At 47.1% G+C, this 22,700-nt stretch overlaps 1 protein-coding gene across 11 annotated transcripts in view; it reads left to right on the top strand.

Annotated features, from left to right (window-relative positions):
• Positions 1–22,700, top strand: part of agrn (agrin) — a 241,823-nt gene that overhangs the window by 156,003 nt on the left and 63,120 nt on the right. For all 11 annotated transcript variants that reach the window (XM_023956309.1, XM_023956313.1, XM_023956310.1 and 8 more), the window contains 3 exons: positions 243–467; positions 2,411–2,617; positions 16,956–17,177. In XM_023956309.1, the coding sequence (XP_023812077.1) occupies positions 243–467; positions 2,411–2,617; positions 16,956–17,177 (654 nt within the window). The remainder of the gene's footprint in view (positions 1–242; positions 468–2,410; positions 2,618–16,955; positions 17,178–22,700) is intronic.

Here is a 22,700-nt window from a genome sequence, read left to right on the forward strand (position 1 = left end):
AATTGACTACGAAGAGATAAAAACAATTAAAACAGTATTTTTTATAAGGAACAAATGACTCAACAACATATATTTAGATTTATTGTCTTAAAGCTAGTCTTTGCATTTACTGAAAAGGTAAGTTAGTTTCTCTTAGATCAAGAATTATTATATGATCCAGAATTTAGTTAAAGATAATTGATGAGAGTTGGTGTTTTTGCCGTGGAACTTCATGATTCACGTCTTCGTCTTCCTCTTCATAGACCCGTGCAAAGACGCTGAGAACAGCCTGAACGTCCTGTGCCGGGTGGAGGCCCTGACCCGAAGGCCCCTGCTCTACAGCCCGCCGGAGTCCTGCCCTCCAGGCGACGATCCGCTGTGTGCCAGCGATGGCCACACCTACCCCAACGAATGCCACATGACGGCAACCGGCGTCCAGAAAGGCATCAAGCTCCAGAAGATCCACGCGGGACAGTGCAGGAGGCTCGGTAAGGACACGTGACGTGACTCACCACTGACTCACTCCATGACTCGGACCCAAAACAAAAGTGCCCTGCGTGAAAGGGCAAAACCCACTCTTTATGCAAATGTCATTCTACATTTTGTGTTCCATGACTCAGCATGGTGATTGTAGGATGATTCAGCATTTAATATTATCTGGGAACAGATGGGACGGTCAATATGGTCAACAGAGAACACGCCGGCTTTCAAAGCAGGCGGATGTTCTCTAGACGCCAAAAAGGGAGGAGTCTCGCTGGACTCGAGGGTTGCTGGAGTCTAGCTGAACTCGAGGCTCGCCGGACTTGAGGCTTACTTGACTCAAGGCTTACTTGACTCGGGGGTTGCTGGAGTCTCGCTGGACTGGACGCCTGTTGGACTCGAGGCTCGCTGGATTGCGGGGCTGGGTTCTGGTTCTGGTTGTGGTTCTGATGGAAAGGTGATTCCCGTTCACCCATGTCAAGAGCAGATGATTGAGTGTGAGGTGTCCGGGCCTGCGGCGCATCCACCAGCTCCGCCCGTGTCAGATAAACACCTTCGGCGCCGCTCCAACGGCGTTTTAAGCCTCAGTCAACAAAGAGCTGACAGCTTTTACTGTCCGCCTGGTAGCCATCAGAGAAAATCCAATTTCCCTGCTGCGTTGCGGGCAGAGCCACGGCGGCTTGGTTTACTGTAGCCACGTGCCGCCGCCTCCACTGATGACGCCTGTCGCCCAGCGGACGGCTGACTGAGCTCTGTGTTTTTGTCCTTTATGAACACGTGGTCTTAACCCCCCCTCCCCATTGTGCTCCCCCATTCTCCAATAAAGGAATAATTCAATTAGAAACAGATTTCCGTGAAATCGTATCCTAAAGCAAATTACAAATCGGTAACTAATGAAAAAGGCCGTTTCTACTCGCTGGCGTGACATGGCACGTCCTCGCCGCCGCTCATTCATATACAGCGGCGATGTAATTAAGTGTGGCATGACAGGCTTTTAAAGGAAAGAAGAGAAGGAATTGAACTGCTGAACAAATCTGATCCACTGATCAAGAATGAAATGAATTCAAAGTCAACTGAGCGCCTCCAGAACCAGAGGCCTCCTTCAAATTGGATTTTCTCACTTCAGCGGCAAATGTGGCATGTCACATTCCAAGGATTTCTTCTCCTTCTCTTAATTCCTACCGTAGGTTTCTGCTTAGTGAGTTAAAACGTTCAAATAAAACAGTCCGACATTTAATTGGCTTTTATTCACAAGTTTCTATTTCAAAGTTCCTGGAACTTAAATCAGGCCAACCCGAACCCGTCGGTCGTCTTTCAGAATGTTTTAATTTCTCTCGTCTATTATTTTAACCAGAATCCAATCAAACTAAAATGGACATATATAGTATATTTTCTTGCGTAGAATTTTAATTATAAGCGATCTAAAGTCCTGCAGGCCTTGGAAATGTTCTGGCGTGTGAGATTTCTTCCATGTTTAGCCGCGTTTCTGTAACGTATCTACATGAGGGGCTTAACCTTTGCTGCAGGATAAGCAGCTTTTGCCAGTGACTCCAGTCCACCCTAACATGTAATCACTGTTTGGATGAAAACTGATTTGTGTCCCCGCGGTTCGGCCGGCAGAGTCCTGTCACAGGCAGAACAGTGGCCTCCACACTCGCAGCTTTAAATAGTTTTTTACGCTGGCTGAGTACTCCTCGTGTCCTTTTCTCTGCAGCGATTAGTCTGTCATGCTGCGGCGCGGCGTGCGCTTAGGAACGGCCCTAAGAGGCCTTATCAGCGTCGGCTCAGATGGGTGACAAATTGAAGGAAAAGCCTGAATAAACGAGTGACGGCAGAAGCTGGCGTGCACAGCAGAAAGGGGGTCACGGCGGGCTTTGACGGCTCTGACAAGGGGGTGGGATTAAGGCCAGGTGATTCCTCATTTGCTGGATTCTTCCTGGTTTTTTTGCAGACGAATGCCAGGACGAGTGTCTGTTCAACGCCGTGTGCGTGGTGGAGCCGGAGGGCCCCCGCTGCTCCTGCGACCCCCTGGAGTGCGACGACACCTACAAGCCCTTGTGTGGCAGGAACGGGCGCACATACACCAACGACTGCTTGAGGCGCAAAGCGGAATGTGAGATGAAGACCCTGATCTCCATCAGGTCCCAGGGGCCCTGTGGTGAGTGGAGCTGAAGGGCGGCATAGAGCCTCTTTCCCGGTTTACCGCTGGAGCTCGCCGCTCGCTGTCCTTCCCCGTGTTTGTGATACATATTCCATGTGATTACCTCTGAACTCTCCGGGCTTTGAACCGTCAACTCTGTCTGAAATGCTCAGTCTGAGGCTCTCTGAGGCGGCAGGGACCCAAACCTTAAAAAGATGTGCCTTCACCCCCCATCCGTCTCCTCACCCGTCACCCCTTCATCTCAAACCCATGAGCGGGCGGACCGCCGCCACCATGTTTCATTCATGTTTCCACTCCTTCCACCTGGGGGGCGGGGCTTTTGTCTTCTCTTCCTGCATATAAAGCTCTTCTCTCTTATTTCAGTGCTTCAGTCTGTCTGTCTGTCTGTGTCCATGTGGCCGTCCTCCTGCCTGCAGGCCCACACTGGGGTCACCCCGCCGGCGACCTCGTCAAGAAGGATCCGAGGGGTGGACCCCCACCCACCCCCCGGACAAAAACACGAGGGGGTCTCGTACTGTTGTGTCTTTCCTTTCCTGTGTTTGTGTCTCTCCCCTGCGTTTGGGGAAGTCTTTCTCCTCTCTGCACCTTCTTCCTGTCTAACAGAAATGAGCTTTTCCCGCCCCCACCTTCCTAACCGCTGCTCACCTCTAACCCCCCCCCCCCCCCGGCTGCTTGCTGCCCCTGACCCCGCTGCTCCTCTAACTGCCGTCTCCAGGGCAATCTCATAAAAGCAGGCAGCTGCTGCTGGATCAATGCGCAGAGCTCTACCGCCGCAAATGTTCTTCCGGGACTTTAGCGGATCTGTCCGGTGTTCGGCGTCCGGCATTTTAGGAACATTAAATTAGCTGAGGGTAAAAATAGAAGGAAGCTCCTTCAACTTTAACATCCGAGACGGAGAAGGAAGTTAAAGTTTAGACAAAGAAGAGGGAAAAAAAGAATTTTTGTGTTGTGACTTAACGAATCAAACAAAACCATTTATGCATTCGACCAATCGGATGGACGCCTTCACGTTGTTGACCAATCGGTTGGACGCCTTTTATATTTGATATTGGCCACGTTTCCTCTGGCCGCTGCTGCAAAGTCCTCCTGGATACAGACTAGAAGTTCAAAACTTTAACCAGTTTTTAAGATTTAATGATAGGTGTTACAATTCTAAAACACATTTGCTTTAAACTTTCATTTTAAAATGTGTTGAATTTAAGCGGCACGAGTTAAAACGACATCTGACTCCGCAGAGGCTTGGATGAGTCTTCTACGGGTTAAAGTGACATCTCTGCCTCAAAGGCTGCAGCTTCTGCATCCAGATCTCACTTTGGTTGCTGTTTTATTCCTGAATATTTTTGTTAGAAATCATACGTTTTGAACATTAGTCTTTAAAGTTTGTTAGACTCCATTTAAGTCATAAAAATCTGCTTCAAACGAGTTCAGACATCCGTTTCAAACCTTCCAAATAAAGCATGAGTTTATTAAAAAAAATGAGACATTACGAAGCTAGAAGATGCAAATCACACTTGGATGCATGCACACACACACCAACACACACACCCACACATATATAAGAAAGATGTTATTTCTACTTAATGCATTCAACATTTTCATGCCAAAAATAAACCACCTAAAGTCGCTTCCAGCTGATGATGTCAGGCGCCATCTTGACTGGAGCTCCCTCCCCTCTTCGTCTTCTTCATCTTTTGCCTGCGACCCCCGGTTGGGACTTTGGCCGCATACAAAAGCTCCTCAGGCAGACCGGTCTGTGGCGAGTTCTTCCAGCTGTTTTTCAGCGCCTGCTTGTAGTGCTGGAGGCAGGTTTTCTGAGGGTGTGGCCGATCCATGGCCATCCTCTTCCACTTGTTGCTGCTCCGTCCTCTTCCATACCTCTGGGTTGCTGGTGATGTTGGGCGGGGGCCCCTTCAGGATTCTTCAGGTCAGAATCAGATCTGCTGCTCCCCATATGTTCCTCAGCTGATGGAATGGAGCTCCTGCCTTACCGAGGCGTACTTTTACGTCCGCGTCTCTTCCAGCGCCGCGCCCCCCTCCCTGACGGGAGCATTGTTTGCTACGTTCCTCTTGAGGACCTTGGTTTTGGATCACTGCTGCTGCTGCCTCAATAATATGAACGTTTTTAGAGATTTTAAGTTCCGGTTCATGCAGACCAACCTGTAAATGAAGCTAGAAAAGCATGAAATGACTTCCTGTAAGGCTTGTGGTGGCGGCAGGAATGGACCGTCTTCAGTTCATCCTGACAGGTGACTTACAGCCCTCCTCTGCTCCTAGTCTCCTCCAAACGTGGAAACGTTTTCTTTCTCCTGGTAACGCCGACGGCTCAGCGGTGAAAGCTCAGGGATCTGCTCGGTGTCACTCTGCAGACGTTTTGTTGACGACCTCCTTCCCGTGCAGCCGTCGGCGTCAGCGGAGGCGTGACGGCGTCTTTCTGCCCAGCAGGGAAGGAATGGAGCGCTCACTTTCATTATTTCTGCTGAACAGTGCCCCCCCCCCCCCCCCCCCCAAAAGCATTTGTTTAGCTCCGCTCATTCCCCCTGAGCCCTGCAGACTCTCATAATTTGTTTCCTTAATGAATTTTTATTGACATTTGCACATTTTTCTAAGCAGACTCCGCCCACTTTAATTAAACATCAAAAGGAGAAGGGGCGTCCTCGGAGACGGTGGGTTTATCCTGACAGATGATGAGCAGGTAAACCACACCTGTCTGTGAGACTTTAAGGCGTCTCACTCTTTCTTTCTTTTGTTTTCTTTTCCTCTTTTTGTTATTTTTTTAGACTTTTAGTTTGACTTCCTTTCATTTTGTTTTCTTATTTTTCTTCTTTGCTACTTTTTGTCCTTATTTCTATCCTTTTTTTGGTTTCTTATTAATGTCTTTTCTTTTTTCTTGTCTTACTTTTCTTAATGTTTTTAGTTTTGTTTGGTTATTGTCTTTTCATTTCGTTCTTTAGTTATCTCGTCTTTCTGTTGTCTCCTTTTTTTCTGCCTTCCTTTTCTTTCACATTTTTCTACTTTTTATTTTCATTCTCTTCTTTTAGATCATTTTTTTCATTCCTGTGTTCCTATTATTTTTCTAGCTGGTTTGAGTTTTTTTTTCTTTTTTCTTCTCATTTTTTCTGTCTTTCCTTTCGTCTTTTCTTACTTTTGTTTTTTTTCTACTTATTCCTGATTTTTCTTCCTTGCCATGTTTTTTACCTTTTCTCTTTTTTTGTTCATTTTTCCTTTCATGTTGTCATTCTTTATCTTTTGTATTTTCTTCTTTAGCTTCTTCTCTTTCTTTTTCTTCAGTATTGTTTTACATTTTTTTCTCGATCTTTTCTTTCTCGTCTTTCACAGAATTTCTTTGCTCTTCTTAAGTCCAGACAGCCCGACTGAAACAGTTCAACTCTGAGTTGGTCCAAAGTAGAGAAATATTAAGATTTTAAAACTCATATCTTTTTATAAAACCAATCTTAGTTAATAAATTGCTGTTATCTAATAAAGAATGATTTTTTTTATTGTGTTCTCATTGGCTGAGTGGTTTGTGGAGCAGCGTGATCGATCACTCTGCCAGCTGTCAAAAGAATGAAATTTTCCACTTCTGCAACAGCTATAAATCTTTCTTCATGTCAGTGAAGGGGGGGCTCACTCCCGTCATCCCTCCCCTTCCAGCCCCCCCCCACAAAGATAGAGATGCTAAGACAGCCACGTCTGACGGTCGTCTGCACCGACGAAACCCTCTGATTGATATCTGCAGCTTTTGAGCTGATTAGTCCCGGCCGCCGCGGTCACTGATCCCCGAGACGTCAGAGAAGACGCCAGTTCTGGAAGGACTTTCTGGAAGTGAAGCGATGCCGGCTTTCAGGAAAGGATGCTGAGGACGGCTCGGAGCTTGTGACGGTCAGAAGCAGAAAAGTGCGTCAACTGCAAAGAAGGCAGGATGACAAAGTCGCATAATTTTCATTAAAAAACAACAAATGTCTGGAACCTGTTGTCCCACATTCCCAGGAACCATCTGAATGTGTCTTACGGTTCCTTTGTGCCGATGAGACTCCACAGAACTCACAGCATTGAGTTCTTCCTTTGTCACTGGCTTTTGTTTCAGATAGGACCTTTAAAAAAGACGGTCCAACTAAAGCAGATGCTGAGGATGCTCACTGATGGATCCTTTTTGGACTGAGATGGAAAAAAAACATCAAGTCCTGAAAACGAAACCGAGTTCGTGTTCCTGGGAAAGATTAAGTTAACTCCAAGATTTGTTATTTTAAAAGGTCAAAGGTCAACAAAATGTTGGTTCTGGTTGAAGACTTATGGGGGCGTGTTCACACTTTGCCCCAAAATGGCCTGTGGCCATCCCATAATAATTTCAAAAATCCTTTGGGCGTCCCCCATTCGTGTGTGTTGCTGGTGGATTTTGAAATGTGTTTTGGCGCTGTGATGTCATCATTCTTCTGGGGAGGGGGGCGCTCACTATGACATTAAGGTATATTTTGGTGAGTATATGTGGGGGGGTCCAAGTTTTGCTTAGAGGTGAAATAATAAAGCAGAATTGTAGAAAATTAAAAATTATTCCCCCAAAGAATCCAAACCGGATCAGAACCGAGTTTTCTGCAGAACTTGTCCCCGGTCGGGTTCTGCGACGCTGACGAGCAGAGAGGGACTTTAATGTTGGCAGCTATGACCGCAGCAGCGCTGGGGGGTTCTACGCTTCAAGGAACGCAGTAAATAGGCGGGATCGCTGGCAGCAGCCAATTTTTTTTTTGGGATGCAAATTCTTTACTCACAGCTCTGTTGTCACTTCATGTATGCAAAGCTGAGTTTATGATTATACGTGCAGAAAAATGCATGCAGGCGCCAGCGAGCTGCTGGGAATGCACGGCCGCCGCCGCCTCTGGAGGTTAACAGAAAATCACTCAGCGGCAGACGCATTGTCATTGACAAAAAGCTTCGCAGAGCCAGAGAGGAAAATCAGTCACCTCGGGTGTCAAGCGTGCGCCGAGTATTTCATCATTTACATGTTTATCTGAGGAGACGGGCCGCGTTTGTGATTGGACTCACAAACACTCGTGGAGCTTTGGCGGGGAAGTCGACTCCAGATCACCGCCGCTTTTATTGCTAATCAAGTTAATTAGAGGAAGTGGCGCGGAATCCAGATCGGCGGCAGCGCCGGTCCACTTACTGCGGCCCGCAGGCTGTCGTTAGGCGGGAAAATATGGGTCATCGGGGTGTCAGAAGCTTTGATGCTTTCATGGGGAGATGGGGGGGGGGGGGGGGGGGTCCCATCACTACAGTCCTAGTTTCAGTCTCCTCTCATCCCTCCATCATGTTGCTGCTTATTGGAGGATCGATAAACGAGCACTTCTGCTTTTCTCTGTTTAGTGTGGCTCCTCTGAGGATTCTCCTCCAGGAGACAAACGTCTGTTTAAATGAGTTTGCCACCCCACCAGGATGTCAAAAAGAGGTCTTGACCCCCCCTCCTCCCTACACACTTTCTGCATGCAGAAGTGTTGGGTGAACCATGCCCGATGCGTTATGCGAATGAAGCCCCCACCTCTCACTTCTAATATGGAACATAAATGTTTTAAATGTAAAGGAGGGAGGGGGGAGAGAAAGCACCGCAGGTGAAGCAGACAGAGGCTGGGGTCGCTGCGCCCCCATCGCAGTCTTTAGTTGGGGGGGGCTCTCTCTGCCAGTTGGCTGCTACGAGCTTCACCTGGATTACATTGATTCACTGCCCTGCATAATACAGGAGCCGTTTCCAACCGCACACAGGCCCGGGGGGGGAAAGTCCAATTAACATATGTATGAGCTGAGCGGAGACGGGAGGAAGCGCTCGCCAAAATAATCTCCCAGCGTTTCACCAACATGTAACAGGGGGTTAACAGGGTGCGCCTGCTCAGCGAAGCTCCCACGCGGCCCCCGCTCAGCCGCTGCCGGGCCCCTTCCTGCACCGAGCCAGTCTCCACTGGGGTTGTTAAGCTCTGGAAAATTACCACGGGGCGCCACTTTACCCATCAGACTACACGTTTTGTGGCCAGTGATGATACACGGGGGCCGGCAGGTTGGAGAGAAATTTGCCCCCCCTCCCTTCATGTGGGATTATCGTTTTTGCTGGGAGAACTGAGGTCCGACCCGCAGTTATCCTCTCAAGAAGTGGAACCGGGTCATTTAAATACCTCTCCAATGAAAACACAAGTTTGGCCAAACATGGCAGCTGAGGTCAGAGTGGAGGTTTGGATCCTTCAGAGCTGCTGCTCAAACGCTGCCAGGAGGTGAACGTTATAGACGTGTTCAGCTGGGGTCAAGTGCTTCCATGTTGGTTCTGCTGCCGTGTCAGAAAGGTCAGTGCATCCCCATCAACGCTTCGCTTCCCGTTCATCTGTCAAGTGCTATATTGGATTAGAGATGCTTTGGTTGAACCGGATACTCCGGGTTTTTCTTGCCTTGGTGGGTCTCACTGGGCCAGTATTAAACTGGTTCAAAACGTACTTAGAAAACAGGAAATATTTTGTGTCCATTGGTAACTTCACTTCTGAGCCAATAGAAATTACATGTGGAGTACCCCAAGGCTCCATCCTGGGACCACTTCTATTTAACATCTACTTGCTCCCACTGGCCCAAGTGATAAAGAACAACAACATTAGCTACCATAGTTATGCAGATGATACACAGATATATATTAGACTGACACCAGGCGACCGAGGCCCTGTACAGGCTCTTGGTAAATGCATTGAGGAAATTAATGACTGGATGTGGCATAATTTACTTCAGCTAAATAAAAACAAAACTGAGGTTATTGTCTTTGGGGCTAAAAAATAAAGGTTGGACGTCATTATAGAGCTTCAATCCATTCAACTAAAAACTACCAACCAGGCCAAAAACTTGGGTGTATTGATAGACACAGACCTAAATTTTGATTAACACATTAAGGCAGTTACAAAATCAGCCTATTATCATCTCAAAAATATCTCAAGGATTAAAGATCTGATGTCTAAGCAGGACCTGGAGAAACTAGTGCATGCTTTCATCTTTAGTCGACTTGATTACTGTAACAGTGTGCTTACAGGACTACCAAAAAAATCCATCAGGAAATTGCAGCTTATTCAGAACCCCGGGTTCTCACAGGGACCAGGAAAGTGGACCACATTAGTCCAGTTTTGAGGTTTTTGCACTGGCTACCTGTCTGTCAGAGGATAGACTTTAAAGTTCTGCTACTGGTTTATAAAGCTTTGAATGGTTTAGCACCAAAATACATGGCTGACCTCCTGACCCAGTATGTACCAGCCAGACCTCTCCGCTCTTCTGGATCCGGTCTTTTATCAGTCTCTAGAGCCAGAACTAAGCATGGAGAAGCTGCATTCACTTTCTACGCTCCACAGATCTGGAATAGACTTCCAGAAAACATCAGATCTGCTGAAACACTTAGTGTCTTTAAATCCGGGTTAAAAACGTACCTGTTCTCAGCTGCATTTAATTAATATGTATTCAAAAGTTTATGTCCGCACTGTTTATCTATGCTTGTTTTTAATTCAAATCTTGTTTACTATCTTTTAACTTTATTTTAATGATCACATTTTTACTATTTGTTTTTAATTGTTCTTTTAATTTTTTATGTAAAGCACTTTGAATTGTCTCTGTACAGGAAATGTGCTATATAAATAAACTTGCCTTGCCTTGCCTTGCCCAACGGAAATGGCAAATGCAGGAAGGTTTGGATGCAGGAAGGTTGAAGGTTTGGATGCAGGAAGGTTTGGATGCATGAAGGTTTGGAGGTAAGAGCTGTAGGACAGGAGCAGGTGAAGAGTACGAGCAAACATCAAGCTTTTGTTGTTTCACTACTGCAACCATGAGGGAATAAAATCACTGCTTCTTTTTTTAAATCTGTCAGAAGACGCTTCTTCTTATACTTTTATTTTTTCGTCTTAAAACTAAAGAGTGAACAGAATCTTCAGAGGTACTGAGTTAGGGTTGGGCGAAGTTCCCTAAATTGGCAGTTGACGATGTTTGCAGTCAACCATCGGGATGGACGATGATATCGTTATCGTTAATTTTTTGTTCATATATAATTGCTATTCATTGGGAGCCGGTTAAGCTCGTGCTGGTTTGCGGCACCTTCCGCCCGTGAAACCAGGGTTCAAATCCAGGCTGCTCCCTGTCACCTTCTCTACTTCTGTGCCGGTCCCAAGCCCGGTTGCTTTGGGAAGGTTGCGTCAGGAAGGGCATCCGGCGTAAAACATTGCCAAGTTTACCATGTGAGTTGTTCGCTGTGGCGACCCCTGATGGGAGAAGCCGAAAGAGAAAGAAGATATAATTGCTATTCATTATTTTACTTTATTTATTTTATTTCCCAAATAATGACTCATCCGCGATGATCCAGTCTAAACTGAGGGAAGTGACTTTAAAAAAAATTAAAATAAACATAATAAAAAAGAAGTGGTCCGGTCCTGCGTTTGATTGGACCGGTGGAGCAAGCGACCGTGTCTCTAGCAGAGCAGACGGACTTACAGTTTAGTGTTTGTGTCACGGTGTGGGGGGCAGGAGAGCAGGTAGGAACCAGACGCAGAGGCAGGAGGCACACGGTTCCAATGCAAGAGGGTTTAATTGCAAACTAAAGGCGCTGCCGAGCAGGATAACAAAACAAAAACAAAACTTACTGTGGCGTGGCAAGAAACATGGCATGAAGGAGTCAGGGAAAAGGCATTAGAGACATTAATGGACCAGGACAAGAGGAAGGCAGAGACAAGACTTATATACAGACAAGACACAGGTGAACATGATCAGGGCAGATGGGGACCAAGGAAGTAAAACTCAAGACATGACAAGACAGGAACCCTTTCAAAATAAAACAGGAAACAGAACCAAACAAGACAGAACAAGAACTAAAGCAAAACCCAAGACAAAACAAACTCAAACCATGACAGTACCCCCCCTCAAGGTACCGCTCCGAGGTTCCAACCGTCCACCAAGGAGGAGGGGGCCCGTGAGACTAACTGTGACAGATAACTAGGTAAAGGGAGGCCGGGCTTGGCACGCCAGCAAGGCCGAGAAGCGTCCGGAGGACGGCCGGGAGGCCGAGTGGTCCGGCGAGGCAGGTCCGAAGGACGGCCGGGAGGCCGAGCGGTCCAACGAAGCAGGACCGGAGGACGGCCGGGAGGCCGAGCGGTCCCGCGAGGCAGGTCCGGCTTGGAGTCAGGCTTGGAGTCAGGCGTGGAGTCAGGCGTAGAGTCAGGCGTGGAGTCAGGCGTGGAGTCGACTGGAGGGTCAGGCATGGAGTCTTGGTCAGGCATGGAGTCTTGGTCAGGCATGGAGTCAACCGGAGGGTCAGGCCATTCGTCGAGCTCTGGCCGGTCAGACGTGGAGTCGGCTGGAGGGTCAGGTGTGAAGTCAGCTGGCCAGTCAGGCGTGGAGTCAGCTGGCCTGTCAGGCGTGGAGTCAGCTGGCCAGTCGGGCCAGCAGTCGGCCGGCGGGTCGGGCCAGCAGTCGGCCGGCGGGTCGGGCCAGCAGTCGGCCGGCGGGTCGGGCCAGCAGTCGGCCGGCGGGTCAGGCATGCCATTGGAAGCGGGGACCGGTCGGGGTGCAGCCAGCACCCCCCTGGGAGCAGGGACGGGTCGGGATGCAGCCAGCAACCCCCCTGGGAGCCGGGACAGGTCGGGGTGCATTCAGGACCACCACTGGCACTGGATGTGGTGCATCCAGGACCACCGCCGGTACAAAAACAGGACGATGACGGGGACGGCGGCGGCGACGACGACCCCCCCTCAGGGCAAGACGGCTCCCTCTAAAGTCCAGGTGGCTCCCACCCCTGGCATAAGAGGTGAACTGGGCCTGGTCAAAATCCCAGTAAGTCCTTGTCCTCTCTGTGTCCTGGCAGTAGGCCTCTAGCAGCCGCATGTCCCGCTCTGCTGGGTCCAGAAAATATGGCTGGTCCATTCTGTCACGGTGTGGGGGGCACGACCCAGACGCAGCGGCAGGAGGCACACGGTTCCAATGCAAGAGGGTTTAATTGCAAACTAAAGGCGCTGCCGAGCAGGATAACAAAACAAAAACAAAACTTACTGTGGCGTGGCAAGAAACATGGCATGAAGGAGTCAGGGAAAAGGCATTAGAGACATTAATGGACCAGGACAAGAGGAAGGCAGAGACAAGACTTATATACAGACAAGACACAGGTGAACATGATCAGGGCAGATGGGGACCAAGGAAGTAAAACTCAAGACATGACAAGACAGGAACCCTTTCAAAATAAAACTGGAAACAGAACCAAACAAGACAGAACAAGAACTAAAGCAAAACCCAAGACAAAACAAACTCAAACCATGACAGTTTGAGGGGAAGTAAGGATGCTTTGTTACGTGTGGGAGACTTAGGACTGTGATCCGTCCCGCAGCTCTACGTGAACGAGCAACCTTAATTTAGGAGAAGCGGGTCTCCCGGTAAAAGTGTGTGTCAGGGCAGAGCTCGGAGCGCTAGCTAACGCAGTGTGTAAGCTTCGAAGCAGAAAGGCTCTTTAGAAGCCGTTCAAACATTTGTGTTTCCAGTCGTGTCCCGACAAAATAAAGGCTGATGTTATTCCGACATATTTACGTGCAGCCAAGATGCAGATTGCAGCGTTTCACGCATGGATTTATGTTCATGCTAATGTTGTTAGCCGATGTTAGCATACTGCTAATTTTGGCTTCCGGCTTCGTTTTTCAACAGAAAAAGCACTGACCACACGGATTAAAATTAAAATGATGAGCGAACAGGCGCTTCATAATAACCTTAACATTAATAAAAGCACATTTAGGAGATCATCTTGTATAATACCGAGCTGACGTATCTATGTATGTAGCCGCTCGGCGGAACTGAGTTTCGCTTCCGGTTTTTAAAAACACTATTGCGCATGTGCGAATGATTTATTCCGACCGAAAGTGTGACCCATGTGAATGTTTTTTATAATCTGAAAAAGTTTTTCTGGGCCCATGTACACGGTTGGATTCTAATCCGACCAATAATCCTTATCAAGATATTTTGCACATGTAACCGCGTTTTATGGTGTCCACTCGCAGCGTGGCGGGGGCATGGCATCACGATGGTGTCTCTCCATCGTGATGTCAGTCACCCATCACGATGGTATCGTCCATCGGCACAACCCTATACTGAGTCTCTCTGAAGAAAAGACTGGATCATGGACTGCAAGTCATCGTGAACTTTTGTGAAGGTTGTCTTTGTGCTTCGTACACAAACTGCCACCATGAGAGGATTGAAAATCAGTTGTTTTAGGGGCTGAAACCACATGAAACCACAGCGACCTGCTCGGATTTATGTCTGCAGTTAGTAACACATCAAAACCTGGAAAAAAAATGGAATTTTAGCTGCTAATCAGAAATATTCACTTTGGGGAAACGCATAGATGAATTGGTCAGAAGACAAAGGCATCCACTTTTTTTTGTGCTTTTGAACAATTGGCGTAGATGTTCTTATGGAGCTGAAAGCTGATTAACAGTAATTTTGTTCTTGAGATGGAAATAGCCGGATAAACGTGAAACTTCAGTGGAAAAAGAAAGAAGGTTTAAATTCACTGTGTAGGAGCCAGAATGTTGTTCATTTGCACATTGACTTTGTAGTTTAGCACGGTTCTCTCTTCTTATTGGTTAGTTAGTGACACCTGGGTGAAAGCTTTGATAGACGCCAGCTCACCTGCACACAGGATTGAGGAGGACAGATTGGGCTGTTTATTGTTGGTGAGCGCTTTTTTTTTTGTTGCTACTTTCATGCCACCATTTTCTTTGCAGTCACCTTTACCGCCCTCCATTGATCTAGTTTATCAAGTCATACGAAACAAACTTATTATTGTCTCTCACAAGAAGAAAACAAGCAAAACTGTGGCGTATTTATTAGACAAAAGCGCTTCAGTAACAAAGTGAATCTCTTCAGGAGGAAAGAAGGTCGCCTCTACATAGTATTTCCAGTCTCATGGTTTAGATATGAAATGGAAGTCTACTTTTCAAATGGAAATGTACTATTCGTGTCAGACTGTACTGGAAAATGTAGAAGTACTTGTATTTAAATTGGAAGTTAGTATGACTGATGGTAAAAGTATTTTTATACCATGGTCCGGGTGAATACTTGAATCTGATTGGCTGCTGGGTGTGCGTTAAAACCTGATAACCACACGGTGAAAAAAGTAGTTCCAGTCAGCTAGCTTAAATGCTTTGTATCACTGCGCCGGCTTCTTTAAAACAACCGTTTGCTTCATAATTTGGACAAAAACAAGCGGTAAGAGGAGAATTTTCTCTCTGATCTGATGCTTTATTCAACCCATCGGGACGATCAGCATAGATATATCGCCGAATTTTGACTGCAGCGGTGGTGCGGTGCGACGCGGACTATAGTCACCTAACAAATAGTCCGCTTTTTGTGAATAAAGCGATCCAAATTGGAAAAAAAAACAAGAATTAAGGACTAAAAACTGGTTAATATGTAATGCTTTTGTAAGTGACCATGGTATAAGCAGGTTAATGGCCACACCCCTACCACTAGAAAGCTGGCTGTCAATCAAACATTTTGAATTTTGGACTTGGGGGGGCCAGCAGGCTCCACCTACCTTAATTGAGGCATCTGATTGGTCCGTTTATAACGTGAATAACTTGAACTACAGAAAAAAACTGTAATGAAAAAATGAGAATTATCAAGCAGATGTTAAAAAAAGTATCAGATCAAAAACGGTTCTTCTGACCAACAGAGTGATCGATGAACAGCCGTTTATTAAAAATAGAAAAACTTTTATTGATGAGCTTCTTTTTCCAAGCCTCAAAGGTTCCCTGCACCCCCGGTTGTTGCAGTGGTTTCTCCCATCTCTCAGGATGCAGGTGAATAGTCATCACGATTGGGTCCACGATGATACCTTACACTGATTGGTATCTCACACTCCACCGTGACCCTCATGGCATGGCCCCCCCTCACCCCCTGTTGCATTAATCAGAGTGGAACGGCCTATCTGGCCCCCTGTGCTATCAGTCAATAATTTACCCGTGAAGCGGTGTCTCTCCTGAATATCTCCGAGCTAATAAACGAATCACGTGGCTCCGAGCGAGTGCAGTCAGCCCCCCCCCTGTGGCCATCTAATCCCATAATGGTAGCAATAATGATGGAGCCATGGGTGGTGTCATTTCAAGGGGCAGTTTCCATGACAGCACCGGCGTCCTCCTAAGCGCATCTCAAATCAAAGTCGGAGTAAAGTGGGGAAGGGTCTTGCTCCGCTTTATGAGTGGCGCGTGCATCCTTTCATTTTCATCAGCGCCTCTCGTCGAGTCACTTTCGCTCTGATCTTCTCGCTCCCAAGGAGGAACGCACAGTGGTGCGGCAATCAAGCCCGAACTTTCCTCAGACGCCGCGCAGCAGCCCGGCCGTCGTGGTCCAACATCACGTCATGCTCTCGGTTTGAATAATCGCACTTCGTCTCACGATGTCGTGTAATATTTCTGTTGGCACGTAAAGCCATAAAGGATTGATTGAGTCAGGAGGCTGTGATCAAAGCATTGTTCACACGCAGTTTTTTTTCCAGCTCTCCACTCGGTCTTGATGAAGTCGTGTTATATCAACCCGGCCTACACCCATCTGCCGCCACTGAGCATCACAGGCGTCAAACCCAGCCTTGTTTTTAATGAAGTCATGCTGGAGTTTAGTGTGTGAGTGGGAGAGACTGAAGCAGACACCTCTCTCTGATGTTCACATTTCATATCTGCCTGAGCCCAGGAGCTTGCCTTTTTTGAATTATTAAGCAGTTTGGTCTTTCTTCTTCTTCTCCTCCTCTTCTTCTTTTTCTCCCCCTCCATTTTTTTATTTAGTCTCTCGTGCACGCTCTGCTCGCTGTGCTCTTCCGTTCCTTGCTCATCTCTGTCGGTTCAGTCGGCTTTGGCTGGAGCAACAGCTCTCACTGAGATGCAAATGTCTGCTTTGAAGCACCACAGTGGGAATGTCAGTTAATCCAGCCGTTTACTTTCCTGCAGAAAAAAAGAACAGTGCCGCCCGCTGTTGTTGGCTGGTTGTTTCATCTCTATTGTTCAGCGTGTTTGTTTCCATGCTGCTGGATCTCTTTACAGACTACGGATGCGTTAGGAGGGATGACACGAGAAGCAGAGGTGTCTCAGGAGCGTGGCTGCCATGCACATTCCTCCATTTCCCTCTATTTCTGCAAACCTCTAACCCCCCTGAAAGCTGCTGTTGTCCATGTGTGGTGTACTCTGTCGTGCCTCCATGCTGTCCATGCGCTCTCCAGACCCCCAGCCTCTACCCCCCACCCCCCGCCTCCTATACGCCCTATTCTGCACCTTCTGTCTAACTCCGCCCTCTTTCTCGGCCGATTGGCCGTCAGATCTCAACACGCCGAGTCCGTGCCTGGATAAGGTGTGCAAACACGGGGCAGTGTGCGTGGTCAAGAACAACGAACCCGTGTGCGAGTGCCCCGAGGCCTGCCAGCTGACCTCCGACCCCGTGTGCGGCTCCGATGGACACAGTTACGGCAGCCCCTGCGAGATGAGAGCCATGGGTTGCGCCTTCCAGAAGACGATCCATATTCAACACAAAGGCCTATGTGGTGAGTCCCAATGACACGAAAACAGGAAAACTGTTTCCCTTGAATGTTTTGGCTGTAATTCCTGGTTCTAAGAGGAAAACTTCCTTCCAGGAAAAAATAACCTTCAGTCGACCATCGGCTGGAGTCAGAGAGGAAAGAGACACACAGAAAACACTGGAACACCTTCACAGGACACAAACAACAACACAACAATGACACAGACATGCATGAAGAGTCAGGACGGATCTATCACACCCACAGTCATGGTCCAGGAAAACACCATCAAACATCACAGTGGGAGGAGTCACTGCGTTACATCCTAATGTTTGCACACAACGCTTTACATTAAAACTTCTCTTTGGCATCAGTGACTGCTGATCTGCAGAGATAACGATGTGCAGATCATTCTGGAAGAACGCTCAATAATCACAAAACTACAGCGTGTCTCCCAAAAATCTAGAACTACAAGCTCAGTCAGATGAGTTGGAGCGTCAGCATCTTTACATGTAAATACACACGTACGATGGTTTGACCCAGGCGGTTCTGTGGGTTCTTGGGTCGTCCGGGTCGCAGAGAGGAGCAGCTGCGTCTTAAGGGGAGGGCAGGTCTTGCAGTTATCTTGAGGCTCCTGTGAAAATGGAACATACCAATGTCATGAAGTGGGAAGTATTTGTAAAGACAATGGAAGTTATTACATCCTTACGCCACACTCTAGTCGACTCTGAGCCAGGATGCCCCCCCACCCCACCCCGATGAAGCGTGGAGCATACCAGCTTGTGATTGGCTGCATGAGTCACTTGGTTTTGACTTGCTGTGCTGGAGGTTCAGCTGGTCGTTGTACCGCCAAGTTTAAAAGCAGCTACAAACATCTTCCGGCCAACAATGCGCCATACGGACGGGTTGGAGGGGCTTTTTGAAGCCCACTTACTGACCCTCTGGATGCCTTCTTTCCATTTCTGTGGCCAATTTGATCATAGACTCAGATGATGAAGTATTCCCTTCCAATCGAGAAAGTTGCTGTTTGCACAAACAAAGCAGAAACACTGGAGTTATTAGTATCTCGGTGCAAATCTCTTCTACCCCATTTACAGATTTTACTGGAATAGATTTTTTTCCCGCATCATAATGTTTAACATCGTTTGGCCTCTGCGCTGCTGTGTTTTATGGATGTGCTGCCCAGTTAGAGTACAGATCAATAATAAATGTTGTTCTTGTAAAATTGTGTTTCCATCCAAACTTTTCAGGTCAAAGTTTGCATGTTGTGTAAACAGAGGTTGGACGTCGTTGAGGCTCTCCGTGTTTGGCATCAGTCTTTTTTTCCTAGTCGAATGGAAATGTGGCGTGTTAGGGCGCATGCCAATGAGAGTCAGAGCGAAAGCAGCGTTTGGTCGGCAGGCTGAGTCAATTTGCTGCGCTGCAGGTAGATCTGTTTGCAGGGGGACCCTCTGAGGTAATGAATGGTCTTTATTTTAAACAGCGAGGCGGCGGAGGGGAAGGTCCTGTTTGTAAAACGGCGCCGTGGATGACTCTGGGCTCCCAGAGGAACCAGCCTGTGTCAGTGGAGCGAGGTCGTAAAATTGCTGAGGCATCGGCTCGCCGAGCGCAGCCCGGCTCTATATGGTGGTGATGATGATGATGATGATGATGTGGGTTATTCTGGGCTGTTTACTCAGCGCCCAAACAGCTGACTGACTCCAGCTATTGTACTGCCTAAGTATCACATGTGATTGACTCTAATAATGTATTTTATAATTTAATGAAGCAGAAATTTAGTGGAAAATCAATCAGGTAGGAGCTGTTTGCCAATCTAGAGCCTTTAAGGATTTCTGTACATTCAGGAAAACCCACTGATAACCTCAATTCTGACATATAAAAGGGGGATTGGGTGTTTACCATTGACTGTATATGAGAATTGGTCTGACTGACCCCTCCCCCGTGGCGTTCCAAACAGGAAGTACCGGTTGGCTCCAAGAAGCCAAAATCCCAGGAGACTTCTATAGAGAAACAAACTTTCTTTCTATACATATTCTAAACTGGCCAATAAAATCTCTCAACACAAGTTGGTTGTCTTACGTCTGAAGTTCAAAACAATTGATTGACAGATTTCCTGTCAAGTGGTAGGGGTGTGGCCTTCCAACAAGCTCACTACTGATTGGTGGGAGTGGTTGCCATAGAAATAATGTCTCAGACCCATCACCGCTAACGACGTCTAGTTCAAACGTGGCGGTGAACAAATGGCGTCTTGATTTGTTTGTAGACAGAAGTAAACCATTTTCCATGGATGACATCATACTTGCTCAGTCCAGCTCCCACTTACAGTCAGTGGTGTTTACTGTTCTGTAGTGCTATCATGGCCACAATTCTTGCATCTATATGCACATTTCTTAGACTTTTGTATCCTTTGCCGTCTGATATTTCCAGCCAGACGTAGTTGTCGTAATATTTCTGCCTCCCAGAGCGAGAGGTTTGAGTCCTGGGGGGGCGGCTGGGTCTGGAACAGGTCCTTAGCTGTGTGTGCTTGTGTGGAACTCACTAAAGCCTCTCATGGGCCCAGCTGTAATTTCATTTCCTTCCCTGCGGGCTGGAAAATAGTGGTTATCTATATGGCTCAGGTGCAACCTGATAGCAATATGAGTGACATTTGTTATTATTCTGAGATTTCTTTTTTCTGCTCGTGCTTTTGAATGGTCAGTGTCCTTGTACGTTGGGCTGGGGGGGTTCATTGGTTGATAGACCTCCCTGCTGTATACAAGTCGACCCAGAAAAACAGCAATTTCTCTGGCTTTACCCACAAACAGATGAGAGTGGAGACGCCTGAATCATCTGAGGATGGGAAATAGCAACTTCCCATTCTTTCTTCCACAGGTGCTGGAAATGATATTCTCAGCTGAGTAAAAAATATAGGTCACACCCGCAGCATGACGGAGAGACAGTGAAAGGAGGGCAGAGGAAAGAGGGAGGGGAAGTGATAAATGTTGGGAAGCAAGGAGATGAAGGTGAATAGGATGAGGAGGAGCGCAGAAAGGAGAAGGGGGCAGAGTTAATAGTGTAGCGGCCGTCCACAGGGGAGTTGTTATCACCCAGCCGTGCTCACAGGCTTTCAGAGCACAAACAAGCCTACTTCTTCCTGCCTAATCCTGAGGTAATACTTTGCTCAGACCCCCTCCGCTCCAATTCAGGTTTTCCCCCCCTAAGTATATCAACAGAATGATGTAAAGCTCAGCGGTCCTTTGTTTTTTTTTTAAATCTCCTCCTGTGTGAATCAATCCTGCATGCTTTCAAGGACACGTTTTACCCCAGCGCCCCCCCCCCCCCCCCCATTCCTCACTGCTGCTTTCAAAATCACAAACGATACCTGCAGGCGCGAAAATAAAAACCATTCACTACAAGGATACACATTGGAGAATGCTGAAGCTTTAGTCCCTGCTGTCCTTACGGCTGTTTACAGGCTGTGTGCAGGAGGGGGGGGGGGGGGGTGTCAAATCTGGATGGGGTACGCAGGTGACCCGCATAAAACATCAAGGATGTAGACGGGGTCGTAGAGAACACTTCTACAACACGTAAGGGGAAGTAGGTGGGACCCAGGCAGGGCGTACGCATTTTTGATTTCTTTCAACCCCCCCAAATCTTGTGTAAGGAGCCCGTTAGTGCTGTTCACGTGATACATGCATGCTCCTTAGAGCTTAGAAATGAGGAAATTAGACAATCAGAGTGTGGTTTATGTGGGCATCCTATGGGTGTCCTACTTACCACGTGCACGACAATGGTACGTTCCATTTTCATGACGTCCCTTGAGGTGTTTGCACCACTAAGTGTACCTAAAAACTGGAGCGACTGAGTGTAACATCCTCCATAGAAAATGGTTTCATTCAGTTCAATGTTATTTCTATTGCCCAATATTACAACGATAGTCGTTTCAATGGGCTTCAAACCGGTAACTGTTCAAAAAAAATTCATAAAATTTAGGTAATTGCTAAACTAAACTAAACTAAACCAAACCAAACTGGGGCATCGCTGCCCTTAGATCAGGGGGGGTGAAACTCATTTTCACTGGGGGCCACATCAGCATAGTGGCTGTCCTCAAAGGGCCAGATATAACTTATACATGTAACTAAATGTAATGAAAAATAAACGTAACTACTCCTTAATGTTAAATAACTCATTATTTATTTACTATAACCTTTTAAACTGACAGTTCCAGTTGCATACAAAACATATGTTTGCCTGTAACTTTAGCATAAATCCTTTTACATTTGATTCTGTCAGGTTCGGTTACATGGACAGTGTTTAAGTCCTAATGTATAGTTTTCCAAACCGATATTTCAAGTCCAATTCCCCCTAGATATGAATAAATACACACCAATTTTTATTTTTTATTCTAAGAAATTAAAAACTCCATTGCTCTCGCAGGCCACATAAAATGACATGGAGGGCCACATTTGGCCCCCGTGCCTTGAGTTTGACACATGGGCCCCAAACCCTCCTTCTCTGTAAGGAAAACCTTCGGGGGTGTCCATATGAAGGAGGGATCCAACTACCGACTTTAACCAAAAAAAGTCAATTCAGTCACTACTTTTTCATGTTGGATCTAAGCGACATCAGTAAACAGTGATTGGTCAGAGTGTGTCTGAGTTTCTATGGTAACCACTATCACCAGTCAGTTGTTGGCCTCTTGTAAGGCCACACCCCTACCACTTAAAAGCGGGCAACACGAAATCTGTCAAACAAACGTTTTGAACGTGGGGGCCTGTATGCTCCACCTACTTTTATTCTGATTGGTCAGTTTGTACTTTGAATAACTAATGCTCATAAAAAAAAAAAAAGGGAAACAATGAGGGTTATCAAGTTGTTAAAAACAGGCATCAGAGCCAGAACGGTTCTCCTGACCAATACAATGACCGAGGAACAGCTGTTCATTTCTCTTTAGAGATCTACAGGACTTTGGCTTCTTGGAACCACTTCCTGTCTGGATCGCCAGGTAGGAGGGGCCAGTTCAGTCTAATTCTCAAATACAGACGGTAGTCTCTACAAGGCTCAAGGGAACTGCCAAACCCACCTGAGCTGCCTTTGAGGTGCAGCCGCTCCTCTGTACGACCCTCCACGGGTCGACCTGTGCATGTGACTGGGGGTTCAGTCGTAGAGTGCAAGCGTCATTTCTAAACAGCCAAAACTGTTTAGAAATGTCAAACGGTTTCCTTTTGCCCTGACCTTTCTATCCGTATTACCTCATCACCCTCTAAATCCAGTATAAGCGTGGAGAACACAGGGAAGTGCTCGTCCCTGACATCAGGAAAAACTTATTGCTGCATATTGCCAGACTTATGATGAAATCTACGCGTTCCAACTCCACTGATGTGAGTACCAGCACTGGCTCTGAGTTTTCCCAGACGTAGCTATAAAAAGTGTTTGATGCTCAGCCCATCTCCTTACACCTCGAACCGATCCAAATCTGGCAGCGTCTCTTTGGCCAGAAGCTGGTGCCGGCTGAGAGCTGGTGTTGGACCGGATCCACCGCTTACCTGGCTCGGCTCGCCGCTGTGCAGC

The sequence above is a fragment of the Oryzias latipes genome, chromosome 7, assembly GCF_002234675.1.
Source record: "Oryzias latipes chromosome 7, ASM223467v1".
Lineage (NCBI taxonomy): Eukaryota > Metazoa > Chordata > Actinopteri > Beloniformes > Adrianichthyidae > Oryzias > Oryzias latipes.